This window comes from Lathamus discolor, chromosome 14 (assembly GCF_037157495.1).
Source record: "Lathamus discolor isolate bLatDis1 chromosome 14, bLatDis1.hap1, whole genome shotgun sequence".
Taxonomy (NCBI): domain Eukaryota; kingdom Metazoa; phylum Chordata; class Aves; order Psittaciformes; family Psittacidae; genus Lathamus; species Lathamus discolor.
Window position 1 is genome coordinate 3,334,066 of NC_088897.1, and position 13,685 is coordinate 3,347,750.

Below are 13,685 nucleotides of genomic sequence, written 5' to 3' on the forward strand. Positions count from 1 at the left end.
CACATCACCTCTGTTGTGTGTTGTGGGGGCGACCACGATGTGCTCCCTGCTCAGCCCTGAGGAGCAGGGGTGGCTTTGGCCTCCCCCCAGCCCGCTCCCTCTCTGGTGAGGTAATGCTGCAGAGGGGCCATGCAGACAGCCCTGCCCTCCTCAGCTGGGCTGCAGGGTCCCCTCGGCAGGGCCATGGCACAAGGGTCCTGCTGCTGGGTGGCCCTTGGGGGTCATGGCCAGGGAGATGCTCAGGGGAATCGTGTTCTGTGTGGTCCATGTCGTCATCCCTGCCATGGTGCCTGCCTGGCAGGGCGCAGAGGCGAGGGTGGGATAGGGACTGGGGTGACACAGGGACAGTGGCTGTCAGGGATCCAGGGGGAACAGGGGTACTGATGGAACAGGGACATGGAATCTCCAGGACAAAAGCAGCCCAGACCCCTGTGCCAGAGGCGGTGCTCAGTGCCATCAAGGAGTGCAGGAAGAGGCCCTTGCAGCAGGAGGATGACCAGGCTTTGGGAAGCAATCATGAGAACAAGAGGAGGTAATGAGAGCAGTGAAGGTCACTGCCAGTGAGTTGGGAAGGTCTAAAAGGGGCTAGCGCTTCAGTGGTGGCAAATGGGATGTGACCAGGAGTGGGTGGAAAAGTGCTGCTGGAAGGGAACTGCAGAGGGAAGCACAGCCCATCACCTGGGCCTCGGCTGCGTTGGGAAGTCCTCCAGGACTTCGTTTCGCCCTTGAGATCAAAGGGATGTGGTTTAGGTCTGGGAGAGACCCTCCACAGCATGTACCACCCACTGTTGTTGACAGCATCACCAAAGCCTGGTGTGTCCATAATGGTCAGAGCAGCTTGACACCCTTCTCAATGTCCACCATGTGCTTGATGATCTCTATTGTCTGCGTGGTACACACTGCAGCAGCAGGAGATGTGAACGGTGGTGGTGGGAAGGGCACCTCGGGTGAGAGACGATGGCGGTGATGCAGGGAGATGCTGCAGCCCCTCAGGTGTCACCCCTAACCCTGCAAGGCTGGGATGGCTTTGCAGGATCAGCCCTTACATGCACCGGCGTCCAGAGCCAGGAGCTGATGCTCCATGCCATGTACCCTGGCATCCATATGAAGCATACCCATCCAACGGTGGCTGTGACACCGCCCCCCCATGACACCCCAGCTTCAGCAGCACAAAGTGTGCCCACACAGACACACGTCGTTAGTTTTAGCCGCAGCGGTGTTTTTACCGCGTACGGTTGCTCGGACACCCACGTTTTAAGGCTGGCGTACCGACTGACGGGCTCCGTGTCCGCGTCTGCCGTGCCACACCCGCTGCGCGGCTCTGTGGTTATCCCCCACGTCCCCCGCACGCCCCCGCCGCACTCACGGCCCCCTCCCTCCCGAGCAGCGCCCGGGCCCAACGCGCGCGCCACCGCCTCCGTCCGGCCCCCTCCTTCCTACGGAAGCGCCCTTGCGGGAGCGACGGGGAGGCGGGGAAGAAGTAAGGACCGCCAATGGGGAGACAGCTTGGGGCGGCTCCTGCCAATCGAAAGGCAGCGTGGGGCTGCCTCTGCCAATAGCGAGGCAGCCGCCCCTCCGCCCCGAGCGCGTATGGTAGCCGCGGCGGCCGCCATGTCCATCTTCACTCCTACGAACCAGATCCGTCTCACTAACGTGGCCGTGGTGCGGGCGCGGCGCGGCGGGAAGCGCTTCGAGATCGCCTGCTACCGCAACAAGGTCCTGGGATGGCGCAGCGGAGCGTGAGTGACGGCCGGCATTGCCGGGCGGCGCGTGGGGCCTGGCGCGGGGCCGGTCTCGGGGGTGAGTCCCGGTGTGGAGCCGGGCAGAGGCAGCGCCGCGGGGCTGTGCGGTGCCTCGGCCCCTCTCTGGCAGTGGCGGTTGGCTCACGGAAGCTCCCGGGCTCCTGCTCTTCGGGGCTGGGCAGCAGCGCTTGTTCCTCCTCGCCGACAGCTCCTGTGCTCGCCCTCGGGTTGTGGCGTAACGCGTTGTCTAACCTTGCCTCATCTCCAGGGAGAAAGACCTTGACGAGGTCCTGCAGACGCACACGGTGTTTGTCAACGTTTCCAAAGGCCAGGTGGCGAAGAAGGAAGATCTCATTCAAGCGTTTGGGACAGATGACCAAACAGAAATCTGCAAGGTGGTACGTGTCACACCCTTGGCTTCGTAAAAGCTTGGAGAGGAAGGGGGCAGTTGCTTACTTTGGACAGTTCGATTGAGTGTTAAGAACAGATCTAATTTCTTACTCCTTTCTTCTTGGTTGGACATGAACTGCAGACATGTTCTGGGAGATGAGGATTCCAGTCAACCTGCGCTTCTGTTTTTGGTAGTTTAGTGTTTCTGTGGTGGGTTTTTTGTCTGATGTCTTTCCAATGTTGTCTGTCATAATAATGTACGTTATTGGTATGATTATTCCTTTTCTGCCCTTCATGTCTAACCAAATTCAAGCAGTTGTTAAATTTACCCAAGTGTCATGGTTTAAGCCCAGCTGGTAACTCAGCACCACGCAGTCATTCACTCACACTCCTCTTCCTCACTCCGGGCAGGATGGGAAGGAGAATTGAAAGGATGTAAACTCCACGGGTTGAGATAAGATCAATTTAATAACTAAAGTGCAATATAATACTATTACTACTAATTATAATAAGAGAAATAAGGGGAGAGAATAGAAACTAAAAGGGAAAAGAAAAACAACAAGCAATAGTGCTGCACAATACAATTGCTCAGCTCCTGCTGACCAGTACCCAGCCTGACCTAAGCAGCAATCGGTCCCTTCTGGGTAAGGCCCCGCAGTTCCCATACCGGACATGACATGCTGTGGGATGGAATACCCCTTTGGATAGTTTAGGTCAGGTGTCCTGTCTCTCTTCGTCCTAGCTTCTTGTGCCCCTCCTCACTGACAGAGCATGAGAGACTGAAAAAGCCTTGATCAGGGTAAGTGCTACTGAGCAGCAGCTAAACCATCAGTGTGTTAGCAGAGTTATTCTCAGACTGAAGCCAAAACACAGTACTGCACCAGGTACTAGAAAGGGGAAAGAAAAAACTGTTCCAGGTGAAACCAGGACACCAAGGTATGTGAATTCTCACTAGTCAAATCTGTGAAGTTTATCAACTGGTTTCTGTACTTTTGCTCAGATTTTATCAAAAGGGGAGCTGCAGGTATCAGACAAAGAACGACACACGCAGCTGGAGCAGATGTTCAGAGACATCGCAACTATTGTGGCTGACAAATGTGTGAATCCAGACACAAAGAGGCCGTACACAGTGATCCTTATAGAGAGAGCCATGAAGGATATTCACTACTCTGTCAAACCCAACAAGAGCACAAAGCAGCAGGTTTGTTTCTGGCAAAACGTGCTTCTGCTTAGAGGTGTTGTCCTGAGGTGTAATTTCTCCATGATGCTTTTTAAAGGTCTGTAAATGCTCTTTTTTTCTGAATGTCTTTACAGGCACTGGAAGTGATCAGACAGTTAAAGGAGACCATGCAAATTGAACGTGCTCACATGAGGCTGCGATTTATCCTTCCAGCAAAGGAGGGGAAGAAACTAAAAGAGAAGCTCAAGCCATTGATTAAAGTTATTGAGAGTGAAGACTTCCACGAACAGCTGGAAATGGTAAGTAATAAGCAGTCCTTGGGTTTCATGCTTGATTTGACTGCAGCTGTACATTTTACTAGAAGGTGAACTAGTGTATGGAAGTTGTTCAGATGAACTAAGTTTACCAGAGATTGTTAAGCAGAGGTGAGTTTGTGGGGTTTAGTTTCACACAATCCTAGTGATGTCAGCTTGAAAGTAGCCTTTATTCCACAGAGAATGCTGCTTCTAGCTGAGAAGTATGGTGTAATCTCTTAGCACTGATGATCCTACAGCAAGGATGAGTTTTTCTGCATAAATAGAATGTTGCTCATCTTTATTTGGTCGGTCACGCCTATATTTTGACAGTGGTTAATTAGCATTATAGAAAAAGGTCCATGTTAAAGCAAAATTTGGTCTTAGCAAAATCTTTCTGAGAACAGATCAGAATCTATCAATCCCAACTGTCAAAAGGCGCATCCAGTGTGGGTAGATAAAACTGCAGAACTTGTGTAGAAAGATCCCTTACTAGAAGTCACTTATCAGTGCTGCAAAGTCCTCCTGAGTAACTGAGCAATTTTATTTTATAAAAATTAATGTTTGACCTTGAAAAGAGGCTGTAAAAATTCAAATGCTGACTGATGAAATGTGAAATGTTTCAGGTGTGCCTCATTGACCCAGGCTGCTTCAGAGGAATTGATGAGCTGATCCGGAGTGAGACAAAAGGGAAAGGAACACTGGAAGTGCTCAGTCTGAAAGATGTGGAGGAAGGAGATGAAAAGCTGGAATGATGAAAACCATCTTACGAACTGACTGGCCACTCTTTTCTGTTAGGCCTTCGTGTTTATTCCAATCTCTTGCAGCCAAATGTTCTCTGACACTAACCCTTTGGGATTTTTCCATGCAGTGTTTTGGGTTTTTTTTTTAATTATTTTACACTTGCTTGGTTTACCATTGTATTTGCCTCTAGGAACATTTTGTGTCAGAGTTGCACTAATGAGAATTGAGTGAAGATGTGATACAGAGTTGGTTTACTTTAAGGGTTGTTACTGACGAGAGCTTGACTGATATGGTGCCAGTCATTTTTACTTGAAGTTGTCAGTGTTAAGTTGAAGATAGCATTGGTCGCTGAGGGGTAGCTTTTGTATGTGAGGAGAGGAACCTCAAGAAGAGAGACCTGCATTATCTTTAGAAAAAGAGATGCAGTGTGAAAACTGACTTAGGCTTCCCTAATGGGCTGCTTGAGAATTTAAATACTTTAAAGGACCCTTCTGAAAGATTTCTTTCACTGGATAGAACAGTAATTGCTGATTTAGAAAAAAAAATATTCTGCAAATAGTTTCTACACAAAATATATTTAGCTACATATATAAACCTAAATTATTGTCTATTTATGTATTCTAGATACAGAAAGAAGGAATTCTTTTTGTTAATAATGCAGGAGGCATTTCTGGCCGTAGCAGTGCTTTTTGGAGGCTGAAGGGGGAGCCTGCACTCGTGAGCTGTTTTCAGACGCCTCTTGCCCAGGCAGTAGTGGCCTCTGGCCATTGAGCTTGACAGGCTGTTGTTGGGCTGTAATTCCGCAGCAGGAATGGTTTGTGTGTGCCCCTTTTCTTTGGGGGGCAATAGAGAACAATTGTGGTAGACAGAGGGAAAACGACAGCTTTCTAAGCTGCTTTCTAATACGTGCACAGAGTTCCCAGCCAGCTCCTGCAACACGATACACAGTTCTTGACAGTTGTGTTCAGTCTTGTTTCAGCTGTGTTAAATAACTGCTTGTAATTGAATTTGTGTATTTCAAAGGACAGGAAAAGAGAGAATAGCAACTAGAGAAGGAGATAGTTAAAATACAAACCACTGTGCAAAGCAGCTGTACTTGGGGGACTTAAACCAGCAGGAATTTCAGGAGCCTTTGGTATTATGGGCCTGTTTCCACTCTGATGGTAGGTAGCGAACCAGGAGCTGCAGGCCAGCCAGGGTCTAGATCTCTCTTCTAGGCGAGCATGTGTTGTGTTCACTGTTTGCTGTTCACTCAGAGCACTCGACTGCCTGACCCATGACAATTGAACGGGGCCCTGGTTTGTACTCTTGACAGGGCGTTTTCCCTCGTACCATTAACAGGTTGTGAATTTTCTAACATTTTAGCAGGGAATGTTGAAGTCACCTGGAGGAGGAGAGGTTTGACGTGTCCTGGGTTCAGCAATAGCAGCCATTTTTCTCCTTCTCAGTAGCTGGCGCAGTGCTGTGTTTTTGACTTTCGGCCTGGGAACAGCGCTGCTAACACCGATGTTTCTAGTTACTGCTCAGTAATGTTTGGTCTGACCAAGGACTCTGTGAGCCTCATGCTCTGCCAGGGAGGAGGGGAAGCCGGGAGGAAGCAGAGACAGGACACCTGACCCAGACTAGCCAAAGAGGTATCCATACCACAGCACGTCATGCCCAGTGTATAAAGTGGGGGCAGTTACCCGGAAGGGTGGGATCACTGCTCGAGTCGGGTTGCTATGGGTCAGCAGGTGGCAAACAACTGTATTCTCTTCCCTTGTTATTTCCCTTATCATTTCCCTTATCATTATTATCGTTGGTGGTAGCAGCAGTGGTTTGTGTTATACCTTAGTTACTGGACTGCTCTTATCTCAACCTGTGGGAGTTGCATTCTTTCGATTTTCCTCCCCATCCCTCCGGGAGCGGGAGCAGTGAGCGAACGGCTGCGTGGTACTGAATTACCGGCTGGGCTTAAACCATGACAACACGTCAGGTGCAGAGGGCCTGCGGGACTCGGTCCTTAGTCAGAGGCTTCCTCTTGGAAGCTCACTGCTGCAGCAGTCTGCGGGCTGTTGGCTGTGCAAGGTTGGGTGAAATGTCTTTAGTAACACTTTGGAAGGCCCTGCTGTTGTCGAGACTGAGTTTTACTGAGGGAAAGTGAAATGGAGATTCACGAACCACTTTATCCGATTTAAAATGCTTTCTCTTGCCCTCAGGGTAATCTATGTGTTTAAATTTTGCCTAGGAACGTTTAGGGGCATAATTCCTGTATTTGGCACGTGGACACGGCCTCAATGTGGAGATCTCTGCATGCATAGCCAGACTGGGGAGATTCCTTGGGTGTACAAACCCTCCCCTGCTTGTCTTTCAAACGGCCGTCTCTTCATGCAGGCTTGATGAAGCACTGGAGAGATGATCACGTTAGCTTGTCACTGGCTACTAGCACTAACACGCCATTTATAAATCTACAAAGGAGATGCTGAGTGAGAGCCTCAGAGGGTATTTGACAATCCCGTATTTCTTTGTTTTCAATGTTCAACCCCCTTAGCACAACAGGATGGCTGCAGGCTAAAGATCCCGCGTTACGGAAACTTGATCTCAGCTGATGTACGAGCTTGGTGCTGGGAAGGCCGTTTTCCTAAAAGTCTTTTTCTGCAGCTCTCTGGTGGCGGGAACTTGGTGCTATTGACCAACAAACAGCTGCATGTGCTTGCGTTTCTTGTCCCGTTTGTAGGTGAGCAAGAGCATACGGTGAGCGTCAAAATAAACACCAGTATGGAGAGCCGGTGGGTTCTTGCCCGTGTCAACAGGAGCGTAACTCGCTGCGCGGCTGTTTGCTGACCACTTAACTGACATTTCCAAAGGGACATGTCCGGGCAGCAGCAGGCTGCTCTTGCTCTGTTGCTGTGGTTACAGCCCGGCAACAGTTGCCAGGGCGCAGGGAGCTCAGCTCCGTGTTGTGGTTACAGCCCTGCGACAATTATGACCACATAGGTCGCAAGGCTCCATTGGCTTGGCCACAGCTCCGTGAGCGTTGCAGCGGGCAGTAGAGCTGCAGTGGCTGCTACGTACGCAGTGGGGCTGGAGAGCCAAGGCAGCAGGAGCAGCATCATGCTGGGCCAGAAGCCAAACCTCAGCAAGCGCATCCGTGAGATGCGGGCCAGCATAGCCCTGCAAGGTGCTGCCCCGTTGGCTTTGCATTATGGACTGGGCCAAGTCGGGGGCTTTTGGTCCCCGTATCGTCCTGCACGGTACCAACAGCTCCTCAATGTCCTGCAGGGCTAGCGAGGACGTTTTACTCCAAGCCAGAGGAAGAAAGGTTCAATGAGAACCGGGAGCTGCTGCCCCAGCTGCGAGAGGCGGTGCAGGAGGATACCCGTGTCCTGGGCCGTGTGCGGAAGGTACCAGCAGGTCCCATTTGCTGCCTCCGTGACTGTGGCTCTGCTGGAGCTGCAGAGCCAGCTTCTCCACTGGGCCTCTCCGGGAGCAGGAAGTGCAGGGCAGCAGGAGGCTGGGACCGTCCCCAGCCTGGCACTGATGTGCTCTCTGCCCTTCTTTGCCCACAGCATGAGCTCACCCTCTCTGAGACTTGCGCAGCGGAGCAGCCCTTGGGCATTGCTTTGGCCAGTAAGACGGTGGAGGTAATAGCAGAGTCCAGCGGGCGCAGGCTGCTCGCAGCGGGCTGGGGCTCAGGGGATGCTCAGAAGGACCGGTTGTAGGGAACAGGGACCTGGTGCCAGCGCCAGGACAGCCCCACAGGGCTGGTGCAGTGAGACACGGGGTGTCCATGAGTGGTCCCATGGAACCCTTTGCACTGCAGGACCCATCAGTGTCCTCCGTTAGCTCCCTGAGCGGGACCTTTGCCCCAGCAGAGCTCCTGTCCCGCCAAGGGAGCGAGCAGGTGCCAGCATCACCAGCTCTGCCTTGGCAAAGAGTTGTGCGGGCAGGACCCCTTCTCCCGTGGGTGCCCAGCGAGCCCTGCCTCCAGCCTGGCAAATGCTCACATCCCACGCAGGTGGCCCAGGAGAAGCTGCGGGCCGAAATCTATGGCCGGGTGAACACGTGCAACATGCTGCTGTACCAGGTGAAGCAGCGGAGCCGGGCCAAGGAGCAGCTGCAGAGGCGGCTGCAGCAGCTGCAGGATGTGCGGATGGACGAGAAGCAGCACCAGGCACAGGTCCCAGGGCCCCTTGCTGGGGTGGCAGCACCCGTGGGGGGGTTCAGTCAAGCCTGCAGCCCTGGGTGGGCGCCGGTCTCAGCACATGGGCTCACCCCTTGTCCCCAACCATCTCTGCCCCAGGTGGTTCGGACGCTGGAGAGCAGCATTGAGAAGACGCAGACAAAAGTCCACGCTGGGCAGAAGGTGACTGCCCTGTACGTGGCGGTGCGGGATGCCCTGAGGAAGGTGAGCTCATCCTCACTGCGCCGTGCTCTCAGCCGCTCCCCCTGCAAAGGCCCTGAAGTGCCCAAGGGGCTGTGCTGGTGGGACACCCTCCTGCAGGAGCTCCTCCTGCTCCCCCCCATCTTCTGTCCCAGCACAGGGCACCCCTGGGACTCAGTGGGCTGTGGCTCCCCGTGTCCCAGGAGCTGGCCCACCTGCCTCTGCACCTGGACGTGCTGAGTGAGACGGCCGAGCTGCAGCACGGGGAGGTGGAAGACATGGAGCTCAGGGCCTCGCATGGTCTCAGAGCTGCTCGTGTAGCCAAGGTGAGACGGTCCAGCGCACCTCAGGGTGCTTTCCTGCCCTGCAGAGCCCACAGGTGGCACCAGGTGCCCAGGCTGCTGAGTCTTCCTTCGAGGAAAAGCAAGACTGAGCTTGGCCTCCCCACAGCACCCTCCCGTGTGTGGCTCTCGGGCCAGGCTGCCCTGCGCTGGGGACAGCTGCCTGAAGCACTGGCCATGGGGAAGGTGGCATTCTCCATTCTCTAGCTGTCCTTGCTCAGTTTCCTTCCGGGGCTGTTTACTCAGGGTAGGGGGTGGCATTTTTGGTGCTGGCCGTGCCCATGTTAGAAGCCCACAGAGGTCCATTGTAGCTTTGGGAGCCACTTCTTTTCTGCTCTGCTCTGCTCTGCTCTGCTCCAGGAGCACAAGGCCAGGATGGAAGCCCAGTTCCGTGCCGAGAGAGAGCTCAGGGCCCGCACCCTGGCTGCTCGGAAAGAGCGCGTAGACAGACGCTGGCTCAAGGAAGCAGAAGAAAGGCTTCTGAAAGCGGTGAGCTGGGGGGACCTGGCCCAGGCAGGGTTGCAGGCACAGGGCGGGCATCGGTGCCCAGCCTCCCATGGGCGAGGGGCTGCAGGGCCAGCTCCCCCAGGGTGCCAGCAGCTCAGCGGTGACGATGAACATCCTTGCAGCAAGCCAGGCATGACGTCGCCAGGGACTTGCTGAGCCTGCCCGAGCAGGACCCGCTGGTGGGTGAGTGCCTGTCAGGGTGCAGGGGGGGGATGCGGGCGCAGCCGCAGGCATCCTTCCCTGCCACAACCTTTCCACCCCAGCTGCCAAACCGGAGGCCACCAAGTCCCGGCTGGAGCGTGACGCCTGGCTGACGGAGAAGATGGAGAAGGCCAAGGCTGCGGTGCAGTGCTCCTGCCTCTGGGTGAGCTGAAAACCCATCTCTGGTAGAAGCTGGGGCTGCTCCAGCCCCAGGGAGCTGAGCCTTGTCTGCTCACCTTGGTCCATTGCAGGGTTATCTGCCCTCCTCTGTCCCCAGAGCCCCCCAGGGCCCCTCTTGTGCAGGCAGGGACGGAACTGCTGTGCTCCACGACACGAACTTGCAGCGGTTCCTGTGGTTCCTGGGGCAGAAACCTCCCCAGGACTGCGGCCCAGATCCTGTACCCTGCAGGAGTGGCCTGGGCTGAGTCCATGTGCTCTCCCCCGGCCAGGACGTCCCCGGCAGGCTCCTGGCACAGCAGAAGTCCCTGGCGGCACTCGAACAGTACCTCAGAGGGCGCCAGGAGAAGCAGCAGGAGCTGAAGAAGGCACTGAAGGAGCTGGAGATGCAGCGGGATGAGCTGAAGTTTCGCCAGCCCGCAGACGCAAGCAGGTGCTGCTGGGCTCCGGACAGCCATGCCAAAGGGGCCACCAGCCCTGGGGGCAGGGGGGCATGTGCATGGCAGGTGTCCCAACAGGGCACCCCTTCCTTTGTCACCCTGCGGCTGCCCACCCCTCCCGCACTGGGAGGGTTTCTGAGCAGAGTGCTGCCCCAGCTCTGGCGCTGGCAGAGCACCCAACGAGGAGCCTTGCTCCTTGCCTGGCACGGGAAGTGGGCCCAGCAGCAGCACGGGGTTGAGCTGCAGGCAGCACCTCTGCTCTGCGCTTGGGGCAGGGGAGAACGTGGGCAGCAGCTTTTGCAAGAGCTCTGGGGCGTCTGCAGCCCTGTGCACTTGGATGGATGTGACCGTGCTTGGCTCCAGGGGGCTGGAGGAGGAGCTGAGGACGAGGCTGCAGTGGGAGGAGGCTCGGCTGGCAGAGAGGCGAGCGCAGCTGCTGAGGAGCCAGGAGACGCTGCTGGACTTTGCAAACGGACTCGACAGCCTCTGGGGCCGTCTGCGGGGCATCACCGTGCCTGGCCAGGTACCCGCACAGGGCCGGGCTGAGCACAGCCCAGGCTCTGCTCGCTGCTGCAACGGCTCCGTGTGGTGACGCTCGGTGCAGCAGCCATCACCCCGAGGGGCTCGCTTTCCCCACCGAGGCTGTTCTCTCTCTGACTCCAGGAGCATTCTGTCAAGGCCGTGGGAGCGCACGAGAAGCTCCAGCAGTGTGAGCAGAAGCTGCAGTACCTGGTGCAGCGGGTGGCTCACCTGCCCCCCTGCAGCCACAGCGAGGACGATGAGGTGCCCGGGGGCTCCATCCCTGCTGCGCTCTCTGGGGACCCACACAGGCTTTCCCGGGTGGCCCAGCCCAAGCCATCCTCCCAGCTGGAGGATGGAGGTGCTCGAGGGAGGAGCCACGGAGCAGCTCAGGCCCCGGTGGCCCTGGGCTCTGTGGGCTGTTCCCTACCAGGGAGGGGCACATGGAGCTTGGGCACCCCTTTGCTTGGAACACCCGCCTCCCCTTCAGCTGTGAACACAGCGTCTCTTTCACAGACTTTTGTGAAGGTCAGGCAGCTGCTGGAGAAAACCCTCCTGAACGAGCCGCAGAACCGGAAGGTTTCCTTGGAGGACGTGTGCATGAGGGTCCAAGGTAGGAAAGGGGACACATCCCACAGCAACTGCCCCAGGCATTTCTGGGCGTCCTTGCCCACCTCCCAGTGTCCCAGCAGAGCCCAACCCAGGAGTTGCTCCGGGCGCTGGGGCTGACCTCGGCTGTCTCCAGGGCTTTGAGCATGGGGCTGCTTTTATGTGTGGATGTGGGAGAGCGAAGGCAGGCGGTGGGCTGGGGAGCGCAGAACCACCGCAGGAGCAAGGAGGGATGCTGTGGGGCAAGCGGGGAGACCCTCGTCGTCTTCAAAATCACTGGGCAGCAGATGCCAGCCGCCCTCCAAACTGTGCCGGCTCCTCCTGGGGACACAGGCACAGCAGAGGCAGCCCCGCAGTCCCTCCCCAGCCCGCTCCTCTGCGCTCTCTCCTGCAGACGATTCTGATTTTGGGGACAACCAGAGCGGCCTTGTCCTCAGCAGAGAAGACATCAAGAAGCAAGGGCTGCGGCTGATCGAAAGCAAGAAGAAAAGCAAGAGGAAGTAGTGCTTGCTCCCCGAGAGCTGGGGATGCCCCAGACCACCCCTTGTACACTTTCCCCTTGGTTTAATAGAGGAGATGCTTTTCATTCCTCCAAAGCTCGTGTTAGAGCCGAAAGAGGAGGTCGCAAGTCACTTCTGTCCGCGGAACATGTGGCTCAAAGGTGGAGGGGAGCTGAGCTGGCTTTGCAGGCAGCCACATCCCCTGCCCCTCTCCCCACAGTGGTGGCAATGGGCTGGGCTGGGGCCATCTTTCTTGGGCAGAGCACAGCTGGGGGCAGGCTGGCTTTCTCCCCCTTGCTGCCGTGGGTCCAACACCTTCCTGGGCCCTCTGCACACTTCCCGGACCCCGACGGGCTGGCACAGAGGGCACTACGCCAAGCCTTTGGCTCCAGCACGGGAACCTCAGCCCTGCCCATAGCTCACAGGCCGTCTTCTCTTCTCTACAGAAGCATCACCTACACGTGGTGAGCACCAGATAGGCCCCACCGACATGCCAACCTGCCCTTTCTTAGCCCCCTAAAACTCCATCCCTCCACGTGGAAGGGAACCAAGGAAAACCTAGGGTGCAATGTGGGCACTGGCGGCAGGCAGAATGGGAGCCCTGGGGTGCTGAGGCAGCAAGGAGGCCTGTGTGAGAGGACCGCCGCTCCACTGGGCTGAGGGACTGAGGAGCAGTGGGTCTGGCCCCCACCTGGGCACACTGTCCCCACCACAGTGGGGTGGACAGCGGCATCCATGAGGAATGGCTCTCGGAGATCCGAGAGGAGCACGGAGGAAGGGGAGGGGGGCAGGAAACAAAAGTGACGCGCAGTGCAATTCTTCATCCACTGGCGTCAAGGAGGCTGCCCAGCAGGATGCCGAGACGAAATTCCTGCAGACCGTCTTCACCGTGTGTGAAGCTGGCAGGGCCAGGGGCTTCTCGCAGTGCCTGCAGGAGTTCTACCACCAATTGCAGGTGGTAGAGACTGTTATAAAGATTTCGTCTTAGCCGTGATCTGATTCTATTATTTTATTACAACTGATTACTATCGAGAGGCAATAAGCAATCAGCGCTGGGTGCGCCGGGGAGTCTCCGCCGCACCAGAGACGCACACCGGGGAGATGTCTTTCCCATGCAATTAACCACTATCTTAGCCCCGTAAATTCCATTCGCTCTCTGGTTACTTATCCTGTAACGGGATGTACGTATCTCTTAGTTACATAGCCCCCTTAAAGCATTCAAGCAGTTCAACAAAGCACCCTTAGAAAACAAAGCGGTAGAGTAAAAGGGGTTATTCCTTTTTTTCTTCTTCTCTCTCATCAGTGTATTGACAGGAACATTTACCATAATCATGATCATTCCTATACATCCCGCACAAGGTACAATGGTCACAAGGGGTTCCGATTCCACATAAAGTGCAATGGCGACAAGAACTCCTAAGTTGCTGACACGAATCATTCCTGTATACCTCACAATTCCCCCCTTGTTTTCTTGTAACTCACTGATTCGTGTTTTGGCTTCTAATCTAATAACTGCTTTTCGAGCCGCGGATAGTATGGGAGTTGTTTTGGTCTTTAGTATCACTAATGAGCGAGTTCCTCCCTTATTTGCTAATTCCGGTTCTAAAGGTATGGCGGTTAATTGATGTTTTGTATAGCCATAGGTATCAGTTTGGTGCAACACGGGATTATACATGGAA

General features: G+C 55.4%; 2 protein-coding genes across 2 annotated transcripts; both read left to right on the forward strand.

The window, feature by feature from the left end:
* The first annotated feature begins 1,565 nt into the window (after positions 1-1,565).
* Positions 1,566-6,159, forward strand: SBDS (SBDS ribosome maturation factor). Its single transcript, XM_065694994.1, has 5 exons — positions 1,566-1,739; positions 2,011-2,140; positions 3,133-3,333; positions 3,447-3,611; positions 4,232-6,159. The coding sequence occupies exons 1-5, from the start codon at positions 1,591-1,593 to the stop codon at positions 4,358-4,360; spliced, it is 774 nt and encodes a 257-aa protein (XP_065551066.1). The 5' UTR covers positions 1,566-1,590; the 3' UTR covers positions 4,361-6,159.
* Positions 6,160-7,442: 1,283 nt separating this feature from the next.
* On the forward strand, positions 7,443-12,010 carry LOC136022093 (coiled-coil domain-containing protein 183-like). The gene is made up of 13 exons (XM_065695025.1): positions 7,443-7,509; positions 7,611-7,972; positions 8,347-8,508; positions 8,632-8,736; positions 8,916-9,038; positions 9,414-9,542; positions 9,683-9,743; positions 9,824-9,924; positions 10,211-10,440; positions 10,742-10,901; positions 11,042-11,161; positions 11,414-11,510; positions 11,901-12,010. Exons 1-13 carry the CDS (start codon positions 7,443-7,445, stop codon positions 12,008-12,010), a joined length of 1,827 nt encoding a protein of 608 aa, XP_065551097.1.
* The last annotated feature ends 1,675 nt before the right edge of the window (positions 12,011-13,685 follow it).

Bases quoted from the DNA above. Each gene is read 5' to 3' on its own strand.
- SBDS (XM_065694994.1), top strand. From the start codon at position 1,591: ATGGTAGCCGCGGCGGCCGCCATGTCCATCTTCACTCCTACGAACCAG. The intron at 1,740-2,010 runs GTGAGTGACGGC...CCTCATCTCCAG, and splicing joins CTGGGATGGCGCAGCGGAGC to GGAGAAAGACCTTGACGAGG. The intron at 2,141-3,132 runs GTACGTGTCACA...ACTTTTGCTCAG, and splicing joins AAACAGAAATCTGCAAGGTG to ATTTTATCAAAAGGGGAGCT.
- LOC136022093 (XM_065695025.1), top strand. From the start codon at position 7,443: ATGCTGGGCCAGAAGCCAAACCTCAGCAAGCGCATCCGTGAGATGCGG. The intron at 11,162-11,413 runs GTGCCCGGGGGC...TCTCTTTCACAG, and splicing joins GCCACAGCGAGGACGATGAG to ACTTTTGTGAAGGTCAGGCA. The intron at 11,511-11,900 runs GTAGGAAAGGGG...TCTCTCCTGCAG, and splicing joins CGTGTGCATGAGGGTCCAAG to ACGATTCTGATTTTGGGGAC.